This window comes from Pristiophorus japonicus, chromosome 2 (genome assembly GCF_044704955.1).
Source record: "Pristiophorus japonicus isolate sPriJap1 chromosome 2, sPriJap1.hap1, whole genome shotgun sequence".
Classification (NCBI taxonomy): domain Eukaryota; kingdom Metazoa; phylum Chordata; class Chondrichthyes; family Pristiophoridae; genus Pristiophorus; species Pristiophorus japonicus.
The window spans coordinates 100,704,802-100,729,657 of NC_091978.1; the positions used below are offsets into that span (position 1 = coordinate 100,704,802).

Sequence of the window (24,856 nt, forward strand, 5' to 3'; positions counted from 1 at the left end):
CTCCAGTGCGCCAGTGCAGCCTTCGGCCGCCTGAGGAAAAGAGTGTTCAAAGACCAGGCCCTCATATCTACCACCAAGCTCATGGTTTGGAGGGCTGCAGTAATACCCGCCCTGCGGTATGGCTCAGAGGCATGGACGATGTACAGAAGACACCTCAAGTCGCTGGAGATATATCACCAACGATGTCTCCGCAAGATCCTGCAAATCCCCTGGGAGAATAGGCGCACGAACATCAGTGTCCTCATCCAGGCTAACATCCCCAGCATTGAAGCACACTCGATCAGCTTCGCTGGGCAGGCCACATAGTTCGCATGCCTGACACGAGACTCCCAAAACAAGTGCTTTATGCGGAGCTCCTTCACAGCAAACGAGCCAAAGGTGGACAGCGGAAATGTTACAAGGACACCCTCAAAGTCTCCCTGATAAAGTGCGACATCACCACTGACACCTGGGAGTCCCTGGCCAAAGACTGCCCGAAGTGGAGAAAGTGCATCCGGGAGGGTGTTGAGCACTTCGAGTGTCAACGCCGAGAGCGTGAAGAGGTCAAACGCAGGCAGTGGAAGGAGCATGCGGCAAACCAGTCCCACCTACCCCTTCCCTCAACGACTGTCGGGGTGCGGGAGTTCGAGAAGGCACGAGAGTTCGTGGTCGGAGAGGCCTATAAAGGCACATCAGTCACAGTCGGGGAGCGGGAGTTCGAGGAAGCACGGGAGTTCGTGGTCGGAAAGGCCTATAAAGGCACGTCAGTCACAGATGGGGAGCAGGAGTTCGAGGAGGCACACGAGTTCATGGTCGGAGAGGCCTATAAAGGCACATCAGTCACAGTCGGGGAGCAGGAGTTCGAGGAGGCATGGGAGTTCGTGGTCGGAGAGGTATGCTAGTGCAACTGCAGCAGGGAGAGAAGGCAAAAAAGAAGTAGAAAGAAATTGAAAGGTGATGTCACAGCCAAGGGGGTAAGTGATTGGCTGGTGATTGGTAAGTAGTTTTTCTTTTTTCTTTTTCTTTTCTTTATCAGTAACCTTTTAGCATTGTTGTTGCCAAATTAAGTTAATCTAAGGGTGAAGTCATGGCAGGAGAGGTCGCACACGTGTAATGCTCCTCCTGTAATATGTGGGAAGTCAGGGACGCTTCCAGTATCCCTGACGACTACATGTGTAGGAAGTGCCTCCGCCTGCAGCACCTGACAGACTGCTTTGCGGCACTGGAGCTGTGGGTGGATTTACTCTGGCCCATCCACGATGCTGAGAATGACGTGAATAGCATGTTTAGTGAGTTGGCCACACCGCAGGTAAAGGGTACACAGTCAGATAGGGTATGGGTGACCAACGGGAAGAGCAGTGGAAGGAAGGTAGTGCAGGGGTCCTCTGCGGTCATCCCCCTGCAAAACAGATACACCGCTGTGAGTACTGTTGAGGGGGATGACTCATCAGAGGAGAGCAGCGGCAGCCAAGTTCATGGCACCATGGGTGGCTCTTCTGCACAGGAGGGCAGGAAAAAGAGTGGGAGAGCGAAAGTGATAGGGGAGTCTATTGTAAGGGGAATAGATAGATGTTTCTGCGGCCGAAACCGAGACTTCAGGATGGTATGTTGCCTCACTGGTGCAAGGATCAAGGATGTTTCGGAGCAGATGCAGGACATTTTGAAGACGGAGGGTGAACAGACAGTTGCCGTGATGCATATAGGTAAAAAATGGGATGAGGTCCTACAAGCTGAATTTAGGGAGCTAGGAGCGAAATTAAAAAGTAGGACCTCAAAAATAGTAATCTCAGGATTGCTACCAGTGCCATGTGCTAGTCAGAGTAGGAATCACAGGATAGCTCAGATGAATACGTGGCTTGAGGAGTGGTGCAGGAGGGAGGGATTCAAGTTCCTGGGACATTGAACTGCTTCTGGGGGAGGTGGGACCAGTACAAACTGGATGGTGTGCACCTGGGCAGGACCGGAACCAATGTCCTAGGGGGAAAGTTTGCTAGTGCTGTTGGGGAGGGGTTGAACTAACATGACAGGGGGATGGGAACCTATGCAGGGAGACAGAGGGAAGTAGAATGGGGGCAGAAGCAAAAGATAGAAAAAAGAAAAGTAAAAGTGGCGGGCAGAGAAACCCAAGGCAAAAAGCAAAAAGGACCACATTACAGCAAAATTCTAAAGGGGCAAAGGGTGTTAATAAGACAAGTCTGAAGGCTCTGCCTCAATGCGAGAAGTATTCGGAATAAGGTGGACGAATTAACTGCACAGATAGCAGTTAACGGATATGATGTAATTGGCATCACGGAGACATGGCTCCAGGGTGACCAAGGTTGGGAACTCAATAAAGGAAAAGGAGGTGGGGTGGCGTTGCTGGTTAAAGAGGAAATTAATGCAATAGTAAGGAAGGACATTAGCTTGGATGATGTGGAATCAGTATGGGTGGAGCTACGGAATACCAAAGGGCAGAAAACGCTAGTGGGAGCTGTGTACAGACCACCAAACAGTAGAAGTGAGGTTGGGGACATCATCAAACAAGAATTTAGCGATGCGTGCAATAAAGGTACAGCAGTTATCATGGGCGACTTTAATCTAAGTATTGATTGGGATAAGCAAACTGGTAGCAATGCGGTGGAGGAGGATTTCCTGGAGTGTATTAGGGTTGGTTTCCAAGACCAATACGTCGAGGAACCAACTGGAGGGCTGGCCATCCTGGACTAGGTGATGTGTAATAAGAAAGGACTAATTAGCAATCTTGTTGTGTGAGGCCCTTTGGGGAAGAGTGACCATAATATGGTAGAATTCTTTATTAAAATGGAGAGCGACACAGTTAATTCAGAGACTAGGGTCCTGAACTTAAGAAAAGGTAACTTCGATGGTATGAGACGTGAATTGGCTAGAATAGACTGGCGACTGATACTTAAAGGGTTGACAGTGAATAGGCAATGGCAAACATGTAAAGATCACATGGATGACTTCAACAATTGTACATCCCTGTCTGGAGTAAAAATAAAATGGGGAAGGTGGCTCAACCATGGCTAACAAGGGAAATTAAGGATAGTATTATAGCCAAGGAAGAGGCATATAAATTGGCCAGAAAAAGCAGCAAACCTGAGGACTGGGAGAATTTTGTAATACAGCAGAGGAGGACAAAGGGTTTAATTTGGAGGTGGAAAATAGAGTATGAGAGGAAGCTTGCTGGCAACATTAAAACTGACTGCAAAAGCTTCTATAGATATGTGAAGCGAAAAAGATTAGTGAAAACAAACATAGATCCCTTGCAGTCAGAATCAGGTGAACTTATAATGGGGAACAAAGAAATGACGGACCAGTTAAACAAATACTTTGATTCTGTTTTCTCGAAGGAGGACATGAATAACCTTCCGGAAATACTCGGGGACCGAGGGTCTGGTGGGAAGGAGGAACTGAAGGAAATTCTTATTAGATGGAAAATTGTGTGAGGGAAATTGATGGGATTGAAGGCCGATAAATCCCTGATAGACTGCATCCCAGAGTAGTTAAGGAGGTAGCCCTAGAAATAGTGGATGCATTGGTGATCATTTTCCAACAGGCTAACGACACTGGATTGGTTCCTATGGACTGGAGGGTAGCTAATGTAACACCACTTTTTAAAAAAAGAGGGAGAGGGAAAATGGGTAATTATAAATCGGTTAGCCTGACATCAATAGTGGGGAAAATGTTGGAATCAATTATTAAAGATGAAAAAGCAGCACATTTCGAAAGCAGTGACGGGATCGGTCCAAGTTAGCATGAATTTATGAAAGGGAAATCCTGCTTAACAAATTTTCTAGAATTTTTTTGAGGATGTAACTGGTAGGGTAGACAAGGGAGAACCAGTGGATGTGGTATATTTGGACTTTCAAAAGGCTTTTGACAAGGTCCCACACAAGAGATTGGTGTGCAAAATTAAAGCACGTGGTATTGGAGGTAATGTACTGACGTGGATAGAGAACTGGTTGGCAGACAGGAAGCAGAGAGTCGGGATAAATGGGTCCTTTTCAGAATGGCAGGCAGTGACTACTGGGGTGACGCAGGGCTCAGTGCTGGGACCCCAGCTCTTTACAATATACATTAATGATTTGGATGAGGGAATTGCGTGTAATATCTCCAAGGTTGCATATGACACTTAGCTGGGTGGTGGTGTGAGCTGTGAGGAGGACGCTAAAAGGCTGCAGGGTGACAGGGACGCTAAAAGGCTGCCATGCATTTGCCCACTCACCTAACCTGTTAGGTGAGTGGGCAAATGCATGGCAGATGCAGTGTAATGTGGATAAATGTGAGGTTATCCACTTTGGTGGCAAAAACAGGAAGGCAGAATATTATCTGAATGGCGGCAGATTAGGAAAAGGGGAGGTGCAACAAGACCTGGGTGTCATGGTACATCAGTCATTGAAAGTTGGCATGCAGGTACAGCAGGCGGTGAAGAAGGCAAATAGTGTGTTGGCCTTCAGAGGTAGGGGATTTGAATATAGGAGCAGGGAGGTCTTACTGCAATTGCGCAGGGCCTTTGTGAGGCCTCACCTGGAATATTGTGTTCAGTTTTGGTCTCCTAATCTGAGGAAGGACGTTCTTGCTATTGAGGGAGTGCAGCGAAGGGTTTCACCAGACTGATTCCCGGGATGGCTGGGCTGTCATATGAGGAGAGACTGGATCAATTGGGCCTTTATTCACTGGAGTTTAGAAGGATGAGAGGGGATCTCATAGAAATATATAAGATTCTGACGGGACTGGACAGGTTAGATGCAGGAAGAATGTTCCCGATGTTGGGGAACTCCAGAACCAGGGAACATAGTCTTAGGATAATGGGTAGACCATTTTGGACTGAGATGAGGAGAAACTTCTTTATTCAGAGAGTTGTTAACCTGTGGAATTCCCTGCCGCAGAGAGTTGTTGTTGCCAGTTCACTGGATATATTCAAGAGGGAGTTAGATATGGCCCTTACGGTTAAGGGGATCAAGGGGTATGGAGAGAAAGCAGGAAAGGGGTACTGAAGGAATGATCAGCCATGATCTTATTGAATGGCGGTGCAGGCTCGAAGGGCTGAATGGCCTACTCCTGCACCTATTTTCTATGTTTCTTTGTTTCTATGATCTTATTGAATGGTGGTGCAGGCTCGAAGGGCCGAATAGCCTACTCCTTCACCTGTTTTCTATATTTCTATGCTCAGCGCCCTCCCGGATGCTTTTACTCCACTTAGGGCGATCCCCAGCATCGAAGCACTGACCAAACTCGACCAGCTCCGTTGGGCGTGCCACATCATCCGCCCGACACGAGACTCTCAAAGCAAGTGCTCTACTCGGAACTCCTATACGGCAAGCGAATCCCAGCTGAGCAGCGGAAACATTTCAAGGACACCTTCAAAGCCTCCTTGAAAAGTGCAACATCCCCACCGGCACCTGGGAATCCCACTAAAAGTACAAAATAGAAGACAAAGGGGTAGATTTTCAACTTGAACTGGGTATAATACTGGCATTGCGGATCAGCTGCCCATTGTAAAACTGCCCAATTTTTATTTCCACTGCAATCAAGTTGAAAGTCTGTCATAAAATATTTAGTCACCACTTCTTATTTGTGAAGCAATTCCATTTATGCTGTGCAGCACTTTCCCAGTTTCAACCAGTTTACTGCTTCTCAATAAATCCAACATCCCTCTGAATGGTTTGTGTGGTACTTATCTTAACTTGGGCTTTTTTCTCGCCATCATTCATGTACACTATGTTACTGCATACACAGACATACAGTTTTCTCTTTTAGTCGGCCAGAAAGGTCAAGAATCAACTGAGACTCAGGAATGGTTTTAAACATAAACAATTTGTACTTACATTAAGACATGACAGTTTTTACAGATAATGAAGCTACACAACATTATCCTGGGGAGCACAGCTCCGAATCAAGGGTGATCTTGTTCTTGAAGAGTTGAGGAGGTTAATTCTTCAACATCTTCCTTGAATGCTGCTGGTGGTCTCCTGAAAACCACTACAGCCCTGCATGATTTATATCTTTTCCTGTTTGTTGCTGGGCCGAATATGCTGATGTTTTTGTTATCCATTCCTCGTGGTTTTAACAGCAATTTATGTTTTTTCCTTATGTTTCGCTGTTAACAAAATGAGTAAGTGTCCGTGAACAGTGCAGGAAATTTCAGTGAGTCTACCATACGTACTTTCCCAAAGCAGCTTTAGCTTCAACAAGTCCATGATGCTTTTCAATCTTGGTCAAACTAACAATTATGGCCCAGAATCCTTTGTTCAATTGATATTTTGTTACAAAATATCTGTTCCTTGGTAGACTATTGATCAGAAATTAGCCTACCTTTTCATTTCATTGGCTGCACGGGTTATCCTTCATTTTCTATACATACATTAACCTATTATTCTCTTCTAAATGTATTCATCCTGCTAATCCAGGGTTTCATGTTATTCATCTCACGGTTCCCATTGAGAATCTCCCTGAGAGTTCCCACTCCAGAGGCTTTACTTAGTCCTCCTTAGGCACCAAAAAAGCCTGTATTGAAAAGCTCAAAATCTTTAATACAAACAGAAAATGTTGGAAACACTCAGCAGGTCAGGCAGAATCTGTGAAGAGAGCAACAAAGTTAATGTTTCAGATCGATGACCTCTTGTTAGAACTAAAAAAGGTTAGAGATGTAACATTTAAGCAAATACAGAGGGAGGGAACGGGGGAGGGGAGGTCTGTGATAGGGTGGAAGGCAGGAAAGATTAAAAGACAAAAGGGACAATGGTGCAAGGCAAAAGTAAAGGAACAAAGCATGGGTCTAGAAGAGGGATAAATGGGAATAGCAGAATTGTCAACAGTTGCCGTCGAAAAAAATGGGGGCAGTGATTATGATCTGAAATTGTTCAACTCATTGTTGAGTTCAGAAAGTCATAAAGTGCCTAATCAAAAGATGAGGTGTTGCTCCTCAAGCTTGCGTTGAGCTTCATTGGAACAGTGTAGGAGGCCGAGGACAGAGAGGTCAGTGTGGGAGTGGAGCAGAGAATTCAAGTGACAGGCGACCGGAAGTCTGGGGTCAGGATTGCGGTCTGAATAGAGGTGTTTTGCAAAGCGATCATCCAGCATGCGTTTGGTCTCACCATTGTAGAGGAGACCACATTGTGTGTCGCGAATATAGTATACTAAATTGAAAGAAGTACAAGTAAATCGCTGTTTCACATGGAAGTATTGTTTGGGGCCCTGGATGGTGGGAAGGGAGGAGGTAAAAGGGCAGGTGTTGCTTCTCCGGGAAGGTGCTGAGGGGAGGCGGAGGGGGGGGTGGGAGGATGTTGGGATGATTGAGAAGTGAATCAGGATGTCACAGAGAGAACAGTCCCTTTTGAATGCTGAAAGTGGAGGGGAGGGGGCTTGGTGGTGGGTTCCACTCAAAATCCTTTTTAAGCAATCCACTTTATTTTAACAGGATTTCAATATGGCAGAATGAGAAAATTCCACATATTCAAATCCTATGAAAATAAAGTACATTTTTTTAAATACTACAAGGAGAAGCAGGCAGGTTTGGCAGCACCCATTTTACTTTGAATGTTCAGTGGGCAACTTCACCATAGCACTCACCTCTAATGATGGATACTTTGGGCCTGAACTTGCGGTCGGCAGCAAAGCTAAGGAGTATGCCGACAGCATCGCAAGTAAATCCGCAACTACCTCACTACGAGAACCTCCTTTAAAGCGCTGCATAGTTCCGCACAGCGTATTCCCCCCATCGGGCCCAGGTGCGCACTGTTGTGTGTATGCAAACCTGGGATCACGTGGGGCACTGGTTCTTTTACTTCCTGATTCTCAGACTATAAGCTACTGCTGAGCCCTTAAGTGCGAAGTGACAAGAGGAGGGATTAACCCACACAGGATAAGAGTGGAAATGAAACCTTCACAAATACATTTAGGAAAGTACAACAGGGTCAGCAATATGAAGTATATATCAACAAAGTTGTTGATCTAGGGAAATATTGGAACATTAGGGTAAATGAAAATAAACGCAAAGAAGAAAAATGTATAGCCACTTCAAGGTGCAATTTCTGTGAGAGAAGCATAACCAAGCTCAAGAATTTAAATAAGTTATGACTTATGACATGTTTAAGCTTATCATGTTTAACTCTTTTAACAACAGAAATTCAGCTGTAATTTTACAATTATTTACCACCTCAAGAGGGGCTCGATTATCATTTGGTCTCCACTAAAGATCAATGAAACTGAGACAATGCTTTGAAAAGACATCATTAACAATTGTATTCCACGTTTAAATAAATTTTGGGTGTCTTTTTAATCGATGTCTATGGCTATCGAAAAAGTGAAAACGTAGGTGAGCCAATATGCAATACCCTTGCCATTTTTGCCATTTTACAAATTAAAATGAAATGGAAAATATTCTGCAGAAAAAATTAACTCATGACTCTTACTAAAAGCGAAAACTGTTAATTAATTTTGTGGCAATATTTGTTCTGTTCACTATGTGAAGCAAAATCATCATCTGATCCCCTTACGCTGTGCAGCATACTTCTTGCGCCTGTTTGCACAAGACTTAAAAATTGAAAGCCTAATTACTTGGGAGTAGCTGGGCAATTAGCCCAACTTTTCACCAGCACGTTGATTCCTATGAGGAGGTGAAAGATGCAGCAAAGCCTCTGTGTAGTCATAACTTAACAGATCGCAAGTTCGGGATTTAGCACTTGTGCAAGCGTTTGTGGAAATCCCAAACTGGCGGTCAGTTTCAATGGCGGCATACTTTGACAGTTCGCCATCAAACCATCCGCAAGTTAAGGGCCAATGCATTTAGTCTATGCTAAACATGAAGCCATCAGGTTGGTTTTGTTTATTTCCAATTTGATATTTTTTTCGTTTCAAATAGTAGCAAACATGCCCTATTTTTATTGCCATTTAACTTGCTAATTAAAGTTTAACTTGATAATAGGTTATTCATGTGCACAAAAGTGAATGTCACCGGTGTATTAGAAGCACACATATTGAATGCTCTAATTATATTTTCTGACAACATTGCAGAGCAGCACATTATCCTTCAATTTATTGACTGGATCTTACGTGGTACCGCTCAGGTGATATTTGTCAACAACCCACTGAGCGGGCTTATTATTTTGGTCGGGTTGATTGTACAGAATCCATGGTCGGCACTGAATGGCATCTTGGGAGCAGTCTTCTCAACTCTGGCAGCACTTTTGCTCAGTCAGGACAGGTAAATGTGCTGTGGTAATATACATTTGAATTTTAACATTTTTTTAAAAATACATTGAAATGCTTTTAATGTTGGTGATGTTTTCCACTATATTTACTTTATATATGGGACTAGTGTTTATACTGTGAGGTAGTGTTTAGCATAGTCACCAAATTCCATGAGCATATTTATCATTCTAAAATTACATTTTGTAGATTTGTTAAACGATAAATTTGAAAACTGAGAACAAGATCTAGCTGTTCTAGAAGATTGCTGAGATGGTTCCATCAACTAATGTATTTTACTCCCATGAACTGTATTGAGGAGGTCTATGAACAACAACAACTTTTATTTATTATAGCACCTTTAAGATAGAAAAACATCACAAAGTGTTTCACAAAGGTGTATGGAATAATCAATAATAAACTAAAGGAGAAACTAAGGGAGTGTCTAAAAGTTAAGGTGGGATTTAATCATAGAATCATAGAATAGTACAGTACAGAAGGAGACCATTCGGCCAATCGAGTCTGCGCCGGCTCTCTCTCTCGAAGAGCAATCCAGAAAGTCCCACTCCCCGGCCCTTTCCCCATATCCCTGCAACTTTATCTCTCTCAAGTATATATCCAAATCCCATTTGAAAGCTACGATTGAATCTGTTTCCACCACCCTATTTGGTAATGCATTCTAAATCCCAACTACTCGTTACATAAAAAGGATTAACCTTTCGCCAATCGCCTTAAATCTGTGGCCCTCTGTTTATCAACACGTCAGCCATTAGAAACTGTTTCTCTTTATTTATTCCATCTAAACCCTTCATAATTTTAAACAACCCTATCAAATTTTCTCTTAGCCTTCCCTACTCCAAGGAGAACAAACTCAGCTTTTCCAGTCGATCCATGTAACTGTAATTCCTCATCCCTGGAACTATTCTAGAAAATCCTCTCCAAAGCCTTCATGTCCTTTCTAAAATAAGGTGTCCTTCCTAAAATGCTGTGCCCAGAATTTGACACAACACTCCACCTGGGGCAAAACTAGTATTTTATATAGGTTTAGCATAAGTTCCTGGCTTTTGTACTCTATGCCTCGATTTATAAAGCCCAGAATCCCATATACTTTATTAACTGCTTTGTTAACCTATTCTGCCATCTTCAAAGATTTGTTCACAAACACCCCCAGGTTTCTCTCTTTTAGCACCCCCTTTAAAATTGTACCATTTAACATGTATTTTTCATTCTTCCTACCAAAATGCATCAGCTCACACTTTTCAGTGCTGAATTCCTTCTGTCATGTATCCGCCCATTCCACCAGTCTTTCTATGTCCTTGTGAAGTCTATTACTAGCTTCCTCACTGTTTACTACACTTTCAAGTTTCGTGTCCTCTAAAATTTTGAAATTGTGCCCTGTGCCACCCAAATCCAGGACATTAATGTATATCAAAAATGGCAGTGATCCTAGTACTGAACCCTGGGGAACTACGCATTATTTGTCCCTCACGTCCGAAAAACAGCCATTTCACCGCAATTCTCTGTTTTCTAATGGAAGCATCTGTGGAGAGAAAAACAAAGTTAACGTTTCAGGTCGACAACACTTCGTCAGAACTGCTGAATGTTCGAAAAGAGCACATAAGAACATAAGAAATAGGAGGATGAGTAGGCCATTTGGCCACTCGAGCCTGCTCTGCCATTTAATAAGATCATGGCTGATCTGATCATGGACTCAGCTCCACTTCTCTGCCCGCTCCCCATACCCCTTTATTCCCTTATCATTCAAAAATCTGTCTATCGCCGCCTTAAATATATTCAATGACCCAGCCTCCACAGCTATCTGGGGCAGAGAATTCCATAGATTTACAACCATCTGAGAGAAGAAATTCCTCCTCATCTCAGTTTTAAATGGACAACCCCTTATTCTGAGACAATGTCCCCTAGTTTTAGTTTCCCTATCAGTGGAAATATCCTCTCTGCATCCACCTTGTCGAGCCCCCTCATTATCTTATATGTTTCGATAAGATCACCTCTCATTCTTCTGAACTCCACTGAGTATAGGCACAATCTACTCAACCTATTTTCATAAGTCAACCCCCTCATCTCCGGAATCAACCTAGTAATCTTTCTCTGAACAGTCTCTGATGCCAGTATATCCTTCCTTTATGCAGTACTCCAGGTGTGGCCTCACCAATACCCTGTACAGTTGTAGCAGGGCTTCTCTGCTTTTATAGTCTATCCCCCTTGCAATAAAGGCCAACAATCCATTTGCCTTCCTGATTACTTGCTGTACCTGCATACTAACTTTTTGTGTTTCATGCACAAAGACCCCCTGGTCCATCTGTACTGCAGCACTTTGCAATTTTTCTCCATTTAAATTATAATTTGCTTTTCGATTTTTGCTGCCACAGTGGATAATCTCACATTTTCCCACATTCTACTCCATCTGCAAAATGTTTGCCACTCACTTAGCCTGTCTGTATCCCTTTGCAGATTTTTTATGTCCTCCTCACAATTTGCTTTCCCACCCATCTTTGTATCAACTTGGCTACATTACACTCGGCTGCATTACATTCTTAAGCATTGAAAGTGGGAGGGGAAGAAAGAACAAAAGAGAAGGTCTGTGATAGGGTGGAAAGTAGGAGAGACAAAAGGGACGATGGGCCAAATTGAAATGGTAATGACAGAAGTTAGAAAAAGGTTAATCTGGATAGGGTGTGAATGGCGACGTAATGACCAGCTGTCATAAGAGACAAAGAGAAAAAAAAGAGAAGAAAGAAGAAAAAAAACATAAGGTGGGGTTGGAGGGGGGGGGGGGAGCCAAAGATGACCAGAGATTATACCCTGAAATTGTTGAACTCGATGTTGAGTCCAGAAGGCTGTAAAATGCATAAACTAAAGATGAGGTGCTGTTCTTCAAGCTTGCGTTGGGCTTCATTCAGTCCGTAAGTGTGACACTGAGCATTCAGTCACCTATCACTTTAATTCTCCATTCCACTCCCACTTTGATATCTCCATCCTCAGACACCTGCACTGTTCCAATGAAGCTCAACGCAAGATCAAGGAACAGCACCTCATCTTTCGGTAAATAAATTTCCACTCATATCTCCTCAATACCCCCCCCCCCAATTACTATAAATCTATGCCCCTGGTTGTTTACAACTCTGCCAAAGGAAACAGGTCCATTCTATCCACTCTATCCAGCACCCTCATAATTTTATACACCTCAATCAGGTCTTCCCTCAGCCTCCTACGTTCCAAAGAAAACAGACCCAGCATCTCCAATCTTTCCTCATAGCCAAAATTTTCCAGTCCAGGCAACATTCTTGGAAATCTCATCTGCATCCTTTCCAGTGTAATCACATCTTTCTATGTTTTCCTATAATGTGGTGACCAGAACTGCACACAGTACTCCAGCTATGGCCTAACCAGTGTTTTATACAGTTCAAGCATAACGTCCTTGCTTTTGTATTCCATGCCTTGACTAATAAAGGTAAGTATTCCATATGCCTTATTAACCACCTTATCTACCTTCAGGGATCTGTGGACCTGCACTCCAAAGTCCCTTTGTGCCTCTACACTTTCCAGTGTTGTACCATTTAATGTGTATTCCCTTGCCTTGTTAGACTTTTCAGAATGCATTACCTCACACTTATCCAGATTGAATTCCATTTGCCACTGTTCTGCCCACCTGACCAGTGCATTGATATCTTCCTGCAGTCCGCAGCTTTTTTCTTCATTATCAACCACCAGCCTATTTTAATGTCGTCTGCAAACTTCTTAATCATACCCCCAACATTCAAGTCCAAGTCATTGATATATACTACAAAAAGCAAGGGACCCAGCACTGAGCCCTGCAGAACCCCACTGGATACAGCCTTCAAGGCACAAGAACACCCATCAACCATTACCTTTGCTTCCTGCCTCTGAGCCAATTTTGGATCCAACTTGCCATTTTGCCCTGGATCCCATGGGCTTTTACTTTCGTGACCAGTCTTCCATGTCTACCTTATCAAAAGTGTTGCTCAAATCCATATACACCACATCATACACACTGCCCTCATCGACCCTCCTGGTTACCTCCTCGAAAAATTCAATCAAGTTAGTCAGAAACGACCTTCCCTTAATAAATCCATGCTGACTGTCCTTGATTAATCCATATTTTTCCAAATGAAGATTTATCCTGTCCCTCAGGATATTTTCCAATAATTTTCCCACACTGAAGTTAGGCTCACGGCCTGTAATTACTCGGTCTATCCCTTTCTCTCTTTTAAAGAAAGGTACAACATTAGCAGTCCTCCAGTCCTCTGGCACCACACCTGTAGCCACAGAGGACTGGAAAATGATGATCAGAGCCTCTGCTGTTTCCTCTTTTGCTTCTCTTAACAGCCATGGATGCATTTCATCCAGGCCAGATGATTTATCCACTTTCAAAGCTGCTGAGCCTCTTAGTACTTCTTCTTTCACTATGTTTATCTCGTCTAATATTTCACACTCCTCCTTCTTTGCAAAGTCTGCAGCGCCCCTGTCTTTTGTGAAAACAGATGTAAAATATTCATTAAGAATCATACACACATCTTCTGCCTCCACACACAGATTTTATTTATGGTCTCTAATAGGTCCCACTCTCTCTAGTTATCCCCTTGCTCTTAATGTATTTATAAAACATCTTTGGTTTTCCCTGATTTTATTTGCCAACTTTCTTTCATGCTCTCTCTTTGCTTTCCTGATACCTTTTTTAATTGCACCCCTGCACTTTTTATACTCCTTTAGAGTTTCTGCAGTATTGAGTTCTCTTGTCATAAGCTTACCTTTTTTTCTTTATCTTAACCTATATGTCCCTTGACATCCAGGGGGCTCTAGATTTGTTAGCCCCACCCTTTTTCTTTCAGGGAACATACTTGCTCTGTATGTCCGGAGAAGATTGCATTGATGGGGCGGGGCAAGACCATAGAGGAATTTAAGAGGGGGATGAGCAATTTAAATTTAAAACTTTGTGGGACAGGGAGCCAGTGCAGGTTGGCAATTACGGAAGTGATGGGCAAGCATAAACTGTTACGGACAGGATATGGGCAATTGCATTTTGCATAAGTGGGAGTTTCCGGAGAATGGGTGGCAACAGATTGATGTTCTGCCCAAAATCGGCAGGAGTGACATGGCCAGTGGATGAGAATTGTGCTGTGAGCTTGACACCACTGGTGAGCCAAGAGAATAGTCCCCAGTCAGGTCAGTCAGGCAGGAGTGTCGTCCAGGCCAATTGCAGCTGGAGAGGTGGGGCTTTGGTCTTCCCCATTTTTAATGTGGTAATATTGCAGCTAATCCAGAGTTAGATGTCAGATAAGCAGGCTGATAACACAGAAACAGTGGAAGGGGGCGGGGAGGGGGTCAAGAGAGGGTGAAGTGGTCGAGCTGGGTGTTATTAGCATATGTATGGAATCTGACATCATGTCTTCAGATGATGTCACTGAGAGGTAGTATGTAGATGAGGAATCAGAGGGGACCAGAATATATCTTAAATCACTGCAGTCATTGTAGTGATGGCGCTTCATACTGATTGTTTTCTACAACTAAATGTTTTACCAAGCCACTTAGAGGGCATTAAAAATTACATACGTCTAACCAGTTAGGGGTGGCAGTTTCACATCCCTAAAGGACATGAATGAAAACAGTCTGGCTTTTATTTTAGCAAAAAGGCATTTTTCATGCTTATTTTGTTTTGGTACTCTTACAAATTACAAGCTTTATTGAATTCAGTTTCACAGCTTGCCGTGGTTGGGTTTAAACTGATAACATCAGGGTTAGCTAGTCTAATATGATATCACTATGCTACTGCACCTCTCTTAACAGCCTTCGAAAGCCTCATAACAGCTTACTCGTTCAAACATATATTTGGCCACTTACCATCTACATCTTGCTGTATGGGTTTCTCACAACACCTTCTATAAAGGAACTTAAGATATTTCATTATATTAAAAGTACCATAAAAGTGCAAGTTGTTGTTAAATTGTGTAACCTATTTTGTGAAGTAAATAAGTGTAGCTTCAACAGGAAAGTAAAAATTTTTTACATAAATATTGAGAGCATGTTGGATCCCCAGCTTTTAATTTTTGAAATATTAAGAAGCATGAGGGCCAAAATTGCCCCTTCCCATAAGGCCTGTTACTGCCGGAAATCATCGGTCACGTTGCGGAGTGCAATGGGCGCCGATTTTTTGTGGAACAGCCACCATTTTGAAGATTCTGCTCCTGTGGTATCCCGGCGGTGACCCGCTAGCCCCACTACCGCTCCGCTGCTGCTGATCTGTCCTAAATGCGTCATCAGAGCGTGCACCGCAGATGTTCCCCACCAAAATTCCGCCAAGAAAATCTTGCTGCCGCTGCTTGGTACCACCAGCTGCTTTTTCTGCCAGTGCACTATGCTTGGAGTGTGCTCAAAATAGCGGTGTGGCTTCCATTAAATGGAAGGACCTACTCCCACGGTCGCCATCTTTTTTGTCGGACGACTGCCATGTTGGGCCAACAATTATGCCCCCGGGTTCAGCCGCGGCGCCAACAGGGGACAGTTGGCCCGACCAAAACCCTCCCTGGTAGCCCAGTGGACCAATCTTAAAGAATCGCACCGATCTCCCCTTTAAGTGAATGGGAGGGACGTGGTGATGTGGTGACGCGGCACCGCGATGACGTCATCAGCGCTACGCTGATGACTGGCAATGGCAGACACTCCACCCGCCCCCAACTTCCGCCACTATAGTGTGTGCACTTCCACCGTACATCCACCTCCATTATGACCGACTTCCGGTCCACCGAAAAAAAAAGCCAAAGAGGGGAATTTCGCTCAAGAGGCCACCGGATCAACCGCACCGGTAAAAACAGTTGAAATACAATAGGTGCGGCACGTTTCCAGCGGTGGGCAATTTTGGCCGCATGGTTTCTCCCAGATTAGTTTATTTTGACAGTTTATTGAGCAATTTTCTGCAAAAGTTAATCACGTGTGGAATGAAGCACTGTTTTTAATTTTCATTGAATCTTAAAAGGAGTTCTCCATACATCCTCAATTAGGTTTCCAGCAGATGGTGGACCACAATTATTTATGACCACCTGCTAGGAGTTGAATAGGATTCCAATGTTTGGAATACCAAACTTCCTCTTGCACTACATGTTCCTGCACCAGTGCCCTGACCCATCACCCCTAAAAATAAAATAAAAAGATAATTGCTTTCCTTAAAAATAACATTTTTAGGAAAATGTTGGGTTATGAAATGTTAACTTAATTATGTTGCTGTATTTTTTTCAGATCTCAAATTGCAGCAGGGCATCATGGGTGCAATGGCATCTTGGTTGGCCATCTAATTGCTGTGCTTTCTAATAAAGGAAATTGGTATTGGTGGCTGTTACTGCCTGTGATTGTCATGTCAATATTATGGTATGTGGAACAACCTACTTTTTTTGCATTAGAACAGTTGAATCACACAATCTACATTCAACTTTTGTATACTTTCTAGTATTTGAAACTAAAGCTGAAATAATTTCTGTGTTACTGCTTATTAATAAATATACATGTTTTTAAAGTTGCATGAATTGAGAATTCAAAGAACATAAGAACCGAAATAGGAGCAGGAGTAGGCCATATGGCCCCTCGAGCCTGCTCCACCATTCAATAACATCATGGCTGATCTGATCTTGGCCTCAACACTTTCCTGCCTGTTCCCCATAACCCTTGACTCCCCTATAGTTCAAGAATCTGTCTATCTCAGCCTTGAATATATTCAATGACTCAGCTTCCACAGCTCTCTGGGGTAGAGAATGCCAAAGATTCACAACCCTCTGGTATGGTTAAAATATGGGAATACAAAGAGGCTGAAAGTCCACGGCCCTTCTGGCATATTCAAGCTGTATGTCCAACAAGAGTGAGGTGGAGAACCAAAAATTAGGACAAGATCCTGATCTGCTCGAGCCTCTGGCCACCTCAAACAAGGTCACCTTTTTCAGATGAGGCATGATTAAACAAGGAAACTCTGCTGCTCATTGGATCTTTTACATCTACTGGAGAGAGCAGGTGTGGCCTTGGTTTAACCTGTCATTCAAAAGACAGCACCTCCAACAGTGCAGCATTCTCTCAGTACTGCACTGGAGTGTCAGCCTAGATTCTGTGCTCAGGTCTCTGGAGTGGGACTTGAACCCACAACCTTCTGACTCAGAGCCAAGAGTGCTACTACTGAGCCAAGGCTGACACTGACAACAGATAATAAATATATGGAATAAGTTACAGCAAATGTAATTCAAACACGTCGGCCCCGATATTTACAGAGCGGTGGGTGGGGGTGAGACCTAAAATGGCCAAAGAACCCAGCAAGGTTGGGGATGTGGGAGCTCGATTTTAAATATGTTAATTATGTGTCCGGCCTCTCCAAAGCAGGATATTCGGATGCCACGATATCTGCCGATGTAAAACAGGCGGTGGGTGCATGCACAGTGTGTTGGGGACGCGTTCCCTGTATTTAACCCCCTCCCCAACCCTCTAATTTTGAGGCCAAAGTGTCTGTGAATTCAACAGACAGCTAGATATAACAACAATTTCCATTTATATAGCACCTTTAACATAATAAAATGTCTCACTGGAGCATTACTGAGCCACATAAGGAGATATTAGGACAAATGACCAAAAGCTTGGTCAACGAGGTAGGTTTTAAAGAGTGTCTTAAAAAAGGACAGTGAGGTAGAGAGGCGGAGAGGTTTAAGGAGGGAATTACAGAGCTTACGGCCTGGGCAGCTAAAAATCCGGCCGCCAATGGTGGGGCAATTAAATGAGAGGATACACAAGAGGCCAGGAGGAGGAGCACAGAGATCCCAAAGGATTGTAGAACTGGATGAGGTGACAGAGACAGGGAGGGTTGAGGCCATGGAAGGAGTTGAAATCAAGAATGAGAATTTTAAAATTAAGGCATTGCCGGATCAGGAGCCAATGTAGGTCAACGAACACTGGGATGATGAGTGAATGGGACTTGGTGCAAGTTAGGATATGGGCAGCAGAGTTTTGGATGAATTCAAGTTTATACAGGGTGGAAGATGGGAGGCCTGCCAAGAGAGCATTGAAAAATCAATTCTAGAGGTAACAAAGGCCACAATGAGGGTTTCAGCAGCAGATGAACTGAAGCAAGAGTAGACTTGGGAAATGTTATAGAGGTGGAAGTAGGCAGTCTTGGTGATGGCGCAGATGTGTAGTCGGAAGATCATCTCGAGGTCAAATATGACACCAAGGCTGTGAGCGGTCTGGTTCAGCCTCAGACAGTTGCCAGGAAGAGGATGGAATCGGTTGCTAGGGAATGGAGTTTGTGGTGGGGACTGAAGACAATGGCTTCGTTCTTCCCAATATTTAGTTGAAGGAAATTTCTCCTCATTCAGTACTGAATGTCAAACAAGCAGTCTGAAAATAGAGACAGTAGAAGGGTCGAGAGCGATGGTGGTGAGGTATAGCTGGGTGTCGTCAGCGTACATATGAAACCTGACATTGTGTTTTTGGATCATGTCGCCAAGGGGCATCATCTATCCAAAGATAAAGGAATATAGTCAGAATTGATGCAATCAATGAATAAGAAGGAGGCTCATTTACCAAAATGACCTTTTTCTTATCCTAGAATTTCCTCTGTTTGTAACTTTCAATTTTTCACATCAAGTCCCAACTTAATCCATGCATGTTATGTCACAGTTGAAGTACGCTTTAATATGATTTGAATTGACGGGAACATTTTGCCACATGAATGAGTTACAGCAATGTCTCACTAGATAGAAATTCTCCAGTAGATCCAGTGAAAGAACAAATGAAAGAGATTGAGAATCTGGGAAGTGAATCATTGGAGCCGAATTTGCCCCTTTCTATAAAGCCCATGGTTGCCTGAAAGTGGTGACCACAGGTCGATGAAGACTGGCCGCCGAGTTGCTGTGGAGGGGCCGCCATTTTGAACATTGCCCTCCTTTACTTTTGGAGCGGTGTAACTCCACCCATTTTGCTGCTGCTTTGTGCACTGCGCCAACCCTTTACCGACTGGAAGTGACCCTTTCCCGAAATTGCCCCTTTCTGGAATTGCCCCACGGGAGCAGCGCCACTGATGGTCGGTGCCACTGACAGCTTTTGGTGTCGGTATCCTTTCTGTGGCTTGGTGGCACGGCCACCCTTAAAGGGGAGGTGGCACTGCTGGCGACTCCCATGTTTTTTTTTTGACGGCCAACTGCCAGGTCGGGCCGACAATTATGGCCGTGGGTTTGGTTGGGCTGCCAACTGGAGGCCTGGCACCCCCTCTTGGGTGCCAGGTTGCTGGCCCAGACGAAACCCTCCTTGGTGGCCCAATATTTGCCACTAAAATGGCTGCAGAGTTCACAGCGGCCCTCCTCTTTAACTGATGGGGAGGGACGTTGTGACGCGCCAGTATGATGACATCATCAGTATCAGCCACTCCACCCCACCCAGCCCGCTTGTGACTGCAACTCCGACCCGACCGCACTTCCACCCCGATGATGAGGTTGCTTCCGCCCCGCTTCAAAGAAAAGCACAAAATGCTGAATTTCCCCCGCTTGGCCACCCCATGCATTGGGGCAGACGGAACTCATCGAAAATGGGAGGTGCAACTCGTTTCGGGTGGTGGGCAATTTCGGCCCCATAATGTTTTAAGAAAATTTATCAACAAAAATGTAACTTTGTCTTTTGTGATATACATTCTTATCCTTTGTTAATACAACCCAGTACATTGTGAGAAGTATTCCAGAGTTGCACCAAATTGTGCCCGGTGGTATCCACCAGAGTTTGAAGGATCATTGGAATGGCACCTCAATAGCATGGGGTAGACAGGCACAACTGACACTTTGGGCGTCTCTCTAGCACCCACCTATCTCACGGCAACAGAAACTCTGCCATTTGCCGAACGCAAGTTACAAAGACCTCTTCAACCCCGGCCGTGTTCTCTATGGCTGATCTGACAACATTGAACATAAAATATGCCTGGCCTGCAGCTCACTGGTGGCGCCCAGGAAACCATACGTGGTGTAGCAGCCGTCAGAAAAACATTGGTCCCTTTCAATCCTCAGGAGTGGGAACTCCTTACTTACAAGACAACCAGGAAACTCTTAGAAACTGAATTAGGAGCAGGAGAAGTCCATACAGCCCTTCGAGACATCTCCACCATTAAAAAAGATCATGGATGATCTTCAACCTCAACTCCACTGTCCCGTCTGATCTCCATATCCCTTGATTCCCCAGAGTCCAATAATCTATCTCAGCCTTGAATCTATTCAACGATTCAGCATCCACAGCTCTTTGGGATAGAGAATTCCAAAGATTCACAACCCTCTGAGTGAAGAAATTCTCCTCATCTCAGTATCAAATGGCCAACCCGTCATGCTGAGACTATGCCTCCTAGGTCGAGACTGCTTAGTTACGGGAAACAACCTCTCAGCATCTACCCTGTCAAACCCCTCAGAATTGTGTATGTTTCAATGAAATCACCTCTCATTCTTCTAAACTCCAGAGAGTATAGGTCCAATCTGCTCAATCTCATAAGAACATAAGAAATAGGAGCAGGAGTAGGCCATTTAGCCCCTCGAGCCAGCTCCGCCATTCAATAAGATCATGGCTGATCTGATGATGAATTCAGCTCCACTTCCCTGCCCGCTCCCCATAACCCTTTACTCCCTTATTGCTCAAAAATCTATCTCCACCTTAAATATATTCAATGACCCAGTCTCCACAGCTCTCTGGGGCAGAGAATTCCATAGATTTACAACCCTCCAAGAGAAGAAATTTCTCCTCATCTCATTTTAAAATGGGCGGCCCCTTATTCTAAGACTATGTCCCCCTAGTTTTAGTTTCCTCAATGAGTGGAAATATCCTCTCTGCATTCACATTGTTGAGCCCCCTCATTATCTTATAAGTTTCAATAAGATCACCTATCATTCTTCTGAACTCCAATGTGTATAGGTCCAACCTGCTCAACCTATCCTCATAAGTCATCCCCTCTCCTCAGGAATCAACCTCGTGAACCTTCTCTGAACAGCCTCTAATGCAAATATATCCTTCCTTAAATACGTTGACCAAAACTGTGGTGTATGTAGCACACAAATCACTGACTCCACACGGTCTGGTGTAAGTCTAACTGCTGTGACCTTCGTCCTTTATTGTTCAGCTCCAGAGTGCCTCTCAGGTGTGGTGGTCAGCCTTATATAGCCCTTGTTACAGGTACTACCAGGATTTTCCACCGCAGCGCCCTCTATGGTGTGGCATAGTACTTACATTACATTTAAGGTACTGGGACGATACACACATCATTACATAACAAAAACTGTACGCAGTACTCCAGGTATGGCTTCACCAATACCCTGTACAGTTGCAGCAGGACTTCTCTGCTTTTATACTCTAGCCCCCTTGCAATAAAGGCCAACATTCCATTTGCCTTCCTGATTACTTGCTGTACCTGCATACTAACTTTTTGTGTTTCATGTACAAGGACCCCCAGGTCTCTCTGTAATGCAGCACTTTGCAATTTTTCTCCATTTAAATTATAATTTGCTTTTCTATTATTTCTGCCAAAGTGGATAACCTCACATTTTCCCACATTATACTCCATCTGCGAAATGTTTGCCCACTCACATAGCCTGTCCATATCCCTTTGCAGGTTCTTTGTGTCCTCTTCACAGTTTACTTTCCCACCGAGATTTGTATCGTCAGCAAACTTGTATACATTGCACTCAGTCCTTTCATCTAAGTCATTAATATAGATTGTAAAAAGCTGAAGGCCAAGCAATGATCCTTGCGGCACCCCACTGTTACTGCCTGCCAACCTGGAAATGACCCATTTATCCTATTCTCTGTTTTCTTCCATTAACCAATCCTCTATCACTGTTAATATTTTTTTTTATTCGTTCATAGAAACAGAGAAAATAGTTGCAGGAGCAGGGCATTCGGCCCTTCGAGCCTGCACCGCCATTCAATATGATCATGGCTGATCATGCAACCTCAGTACCCCACCCCTGCCTTTCCTCCATACCCCCTGATCCCTTTAGCCGTAAGGGCAACATCTAACTCCCTTTTGAATATGTCCAGTGAACTCTCATCTCGGTCCTATATGGCTTACCCCTTATCTTTAGACTGTGACCCCTGTTAATAGAAACATAGAAACATAGAAAATAGGTGCAGGAGTAGGCCATTCGGTCCTTCGAGCCTGCACCGCCACTCAATGAGTTCATGGCTGAACATGCAACTTCAGTACCCCATTCCTGGTCTCTCGCCATACACCTTGATCCCCCGAGTAGTAAGGACTACATCTAACTCCCTTTTGAATACATCTAGCGAACTGGCCGCAACAACTTTCTGTGGCAGAGAATTCCACAGGACCACCCCTCCCCGGGTGAAGAAGTCTCTCCTCATCTCGGTCCCAAATGGCTCACCCCCCATCAATAGACCATGATCCCTGGCTCTGGACCTCCCCAACATTAATAAGAACATAAGAACATAAGAATTAGGAACAAGAGTAGGCCATTTAGCCCCTCGAGCCTGCTCCGCCACCGAACAAAATCAGGGCTGATCTGGCCATGGACTCAGCTCCACTTACCCGCCCGCTCCCCATAACCCTTAATTCCCTTATTGGTTAAAAATCTATCTATCTGTGATTTGAATATATTCAATGAGCTAGCCTCAACTGCTTCCTTGGGCAGAGAATTCCACAGATTCACAACCCTCTGGGAGAAGAAATTCCTTCTCAACTCGGTTTTAAATTGGCTCCCCCGTATTTTGAAGCTGTGCCCCCTAGTTCTAGTCTCCCCGACCAGTGGAAACAACCTCTCTGCCTCTATCCTGTCTATCCCCTTCATTATTTTAAATGTTTCTATAAGATCACCCCTCATCCTTCTGAACTCCAACGAGTAAAGACCCAATCTATCCTCATAAGGTAACCCCCTCATCTCCGGAATCAGCCGAGTGAATTGTCTCTGTACCCCTTCCAAAGCTAGTATGTCCTTCCTTAAGTAAGGTAACCAAAACTGCACGCAGTACTCCAGGTGCGGCATCACCAATAACCTGTACAGTTGCAGCAGGACCTCCCTACTCCATCCCCCTCGCAATGAAGGCCAACATTCCATTCGCCTTCCTGATTACCTGCTGCACCTGCAAACTAACTTTTTGGGATTCATGCACAAGGACCCCCAGGCCCCTCTGAACTGCAGCATGTTGTCATTTCTCCCCATTCAAATAATATTCCCTTTTACTGTTTTTTTTCCCAAGTTGGATGACCTCACATTTTCTGACATTGTATTCCATCTGCCAAACCTTAGCCCATTCGCTTAAACTATTTAAATCCCTTTGCAGCCACTCTGTGTCTTCTACACAACCCACTTTCCCACTAATCTTTGTGTCATCTGCAAATTTTGTTACACTACACTCTGTCCCCTCTTGCAGGTCATCTATGTATATTGTAAACAGTTGTGATCCCAGCACCGACCCCTGTGGCACACCACTAACCACCGATTTCCAACCCGAAAAGGACCCATTTATCCCAACTCTCTGCTTTCTGTTAGCCAGCCAATTCTCGATCCATGCATTTCCTCTGACTCCGCGTACCTTTATCTTCTGCAGTAACCTTTTGTGTGGCACCTTATCAAATGCCTTTTGGAAATCTAAATACACCACATCCATCGGTGCATCTCTATCCACCATGCTCGTTATATCCTCAAAGAATTCCAGTAAATTAGTTACACATGATTTCCCCTTCATGAATCCATGTTGCATCTGCTTGATTGCACTATTCCTATCTAGATGACCCGCTATTTCTTCCTTAATGATAGCTTCAAGCATTTTCCCCACTACGGATATTAAACTAACCAGCCTTTAGTTACTTGCCTTTTGTCTGCCCCCTTTTTTAAACAGAGCCGTTACATTCGCTTACAATCTGATGGCACCTCCCCAGAGTCCAGAGAATTTTGGTAGATTATAACGAATGCATCTGCTATAAATTCCGCCATCTCTTTTAATACCCTGGGATGTATTTCATCAGGACCAGGGGACTTGTCTATCTTGAGTCCGATTAGCCTGTCCAGCACGACCCCTCTAGTGATAGTGATTGTCTCAAGGTCCTCCCTTCCCACATTCTCGTGACCAGCAATTTTTGGCATGGTTTTTGTGTCTTCCACTGCAAAGACCGAAGCAAAATAATTGTTTCAGGTCTCAGCCATTTCCACATTTCCCATTATTAGACCCCCTTTCTCATCTTCTAAAGGACCAATATTTACTTTAGTCACTCTTTTCCATTTTATATATTGGTAAAAGCTTTTACTATCTGTTTTTATGTTTTGCGCAAGTTTACTTTCGTAATCTATCTTCCCCTTCTTTATTGCTTTCTTATTCTTTGCTGTCGTTTAAAATTTTCCCAATCTTCTAGTTTCCCATTAACCTTGGCCACCTGAAACGCATTGGTTTTTAATTTGATACTCTCCTTTATTTCCTTGGTTATCCACGGCTGGTTATCCCTTCTCTTACCGCCCTTCTTTTTCACTGGAATATATTTTTGTTGAGAGCTATGAAAGAGCTCCTTAAAAGTCCTCCACTGTTCCTCAATTGTGCCAACGTTTAGTCTGTGTTCCCAGTCTACTTTAGCCAACTCTGCCCTCATCCGACTGTAGTCCCCTTTGTTTAAGCATAGTACGCTCGTTTGAGACACTACTTCCTCACC

The 24,856-nt window shown here is 44.1% G+C and overlaps 1 protein-coding gene across 2 annotated transcripts in view; it reads left to right on the plus strand.

Moving 5' to 3' along the window:
* Positions 1-24,856, plus strand: part of LOC139239876 (urea transporter 2-like) — a 212,349-nt gene that overhangs the window by 68,443 nt on the left and 119,050 nt on the right. For both annotated transcript variants that reach the window (XM_070868416.1, XM_070868417.1), the window contains exons 3-4: positions 8,995-9,184; positions 16,441-16,569. In XM_070868416.1, the coding sequence (XP_070724517.1) occupies positions 8,995-9,184; positions 16,441-16,569 (319 nt within the window). The remainder of the gene's footprint in view (positions 1-8,994; positions 9,185-16,440; positions 16,570-24,856) is intronic.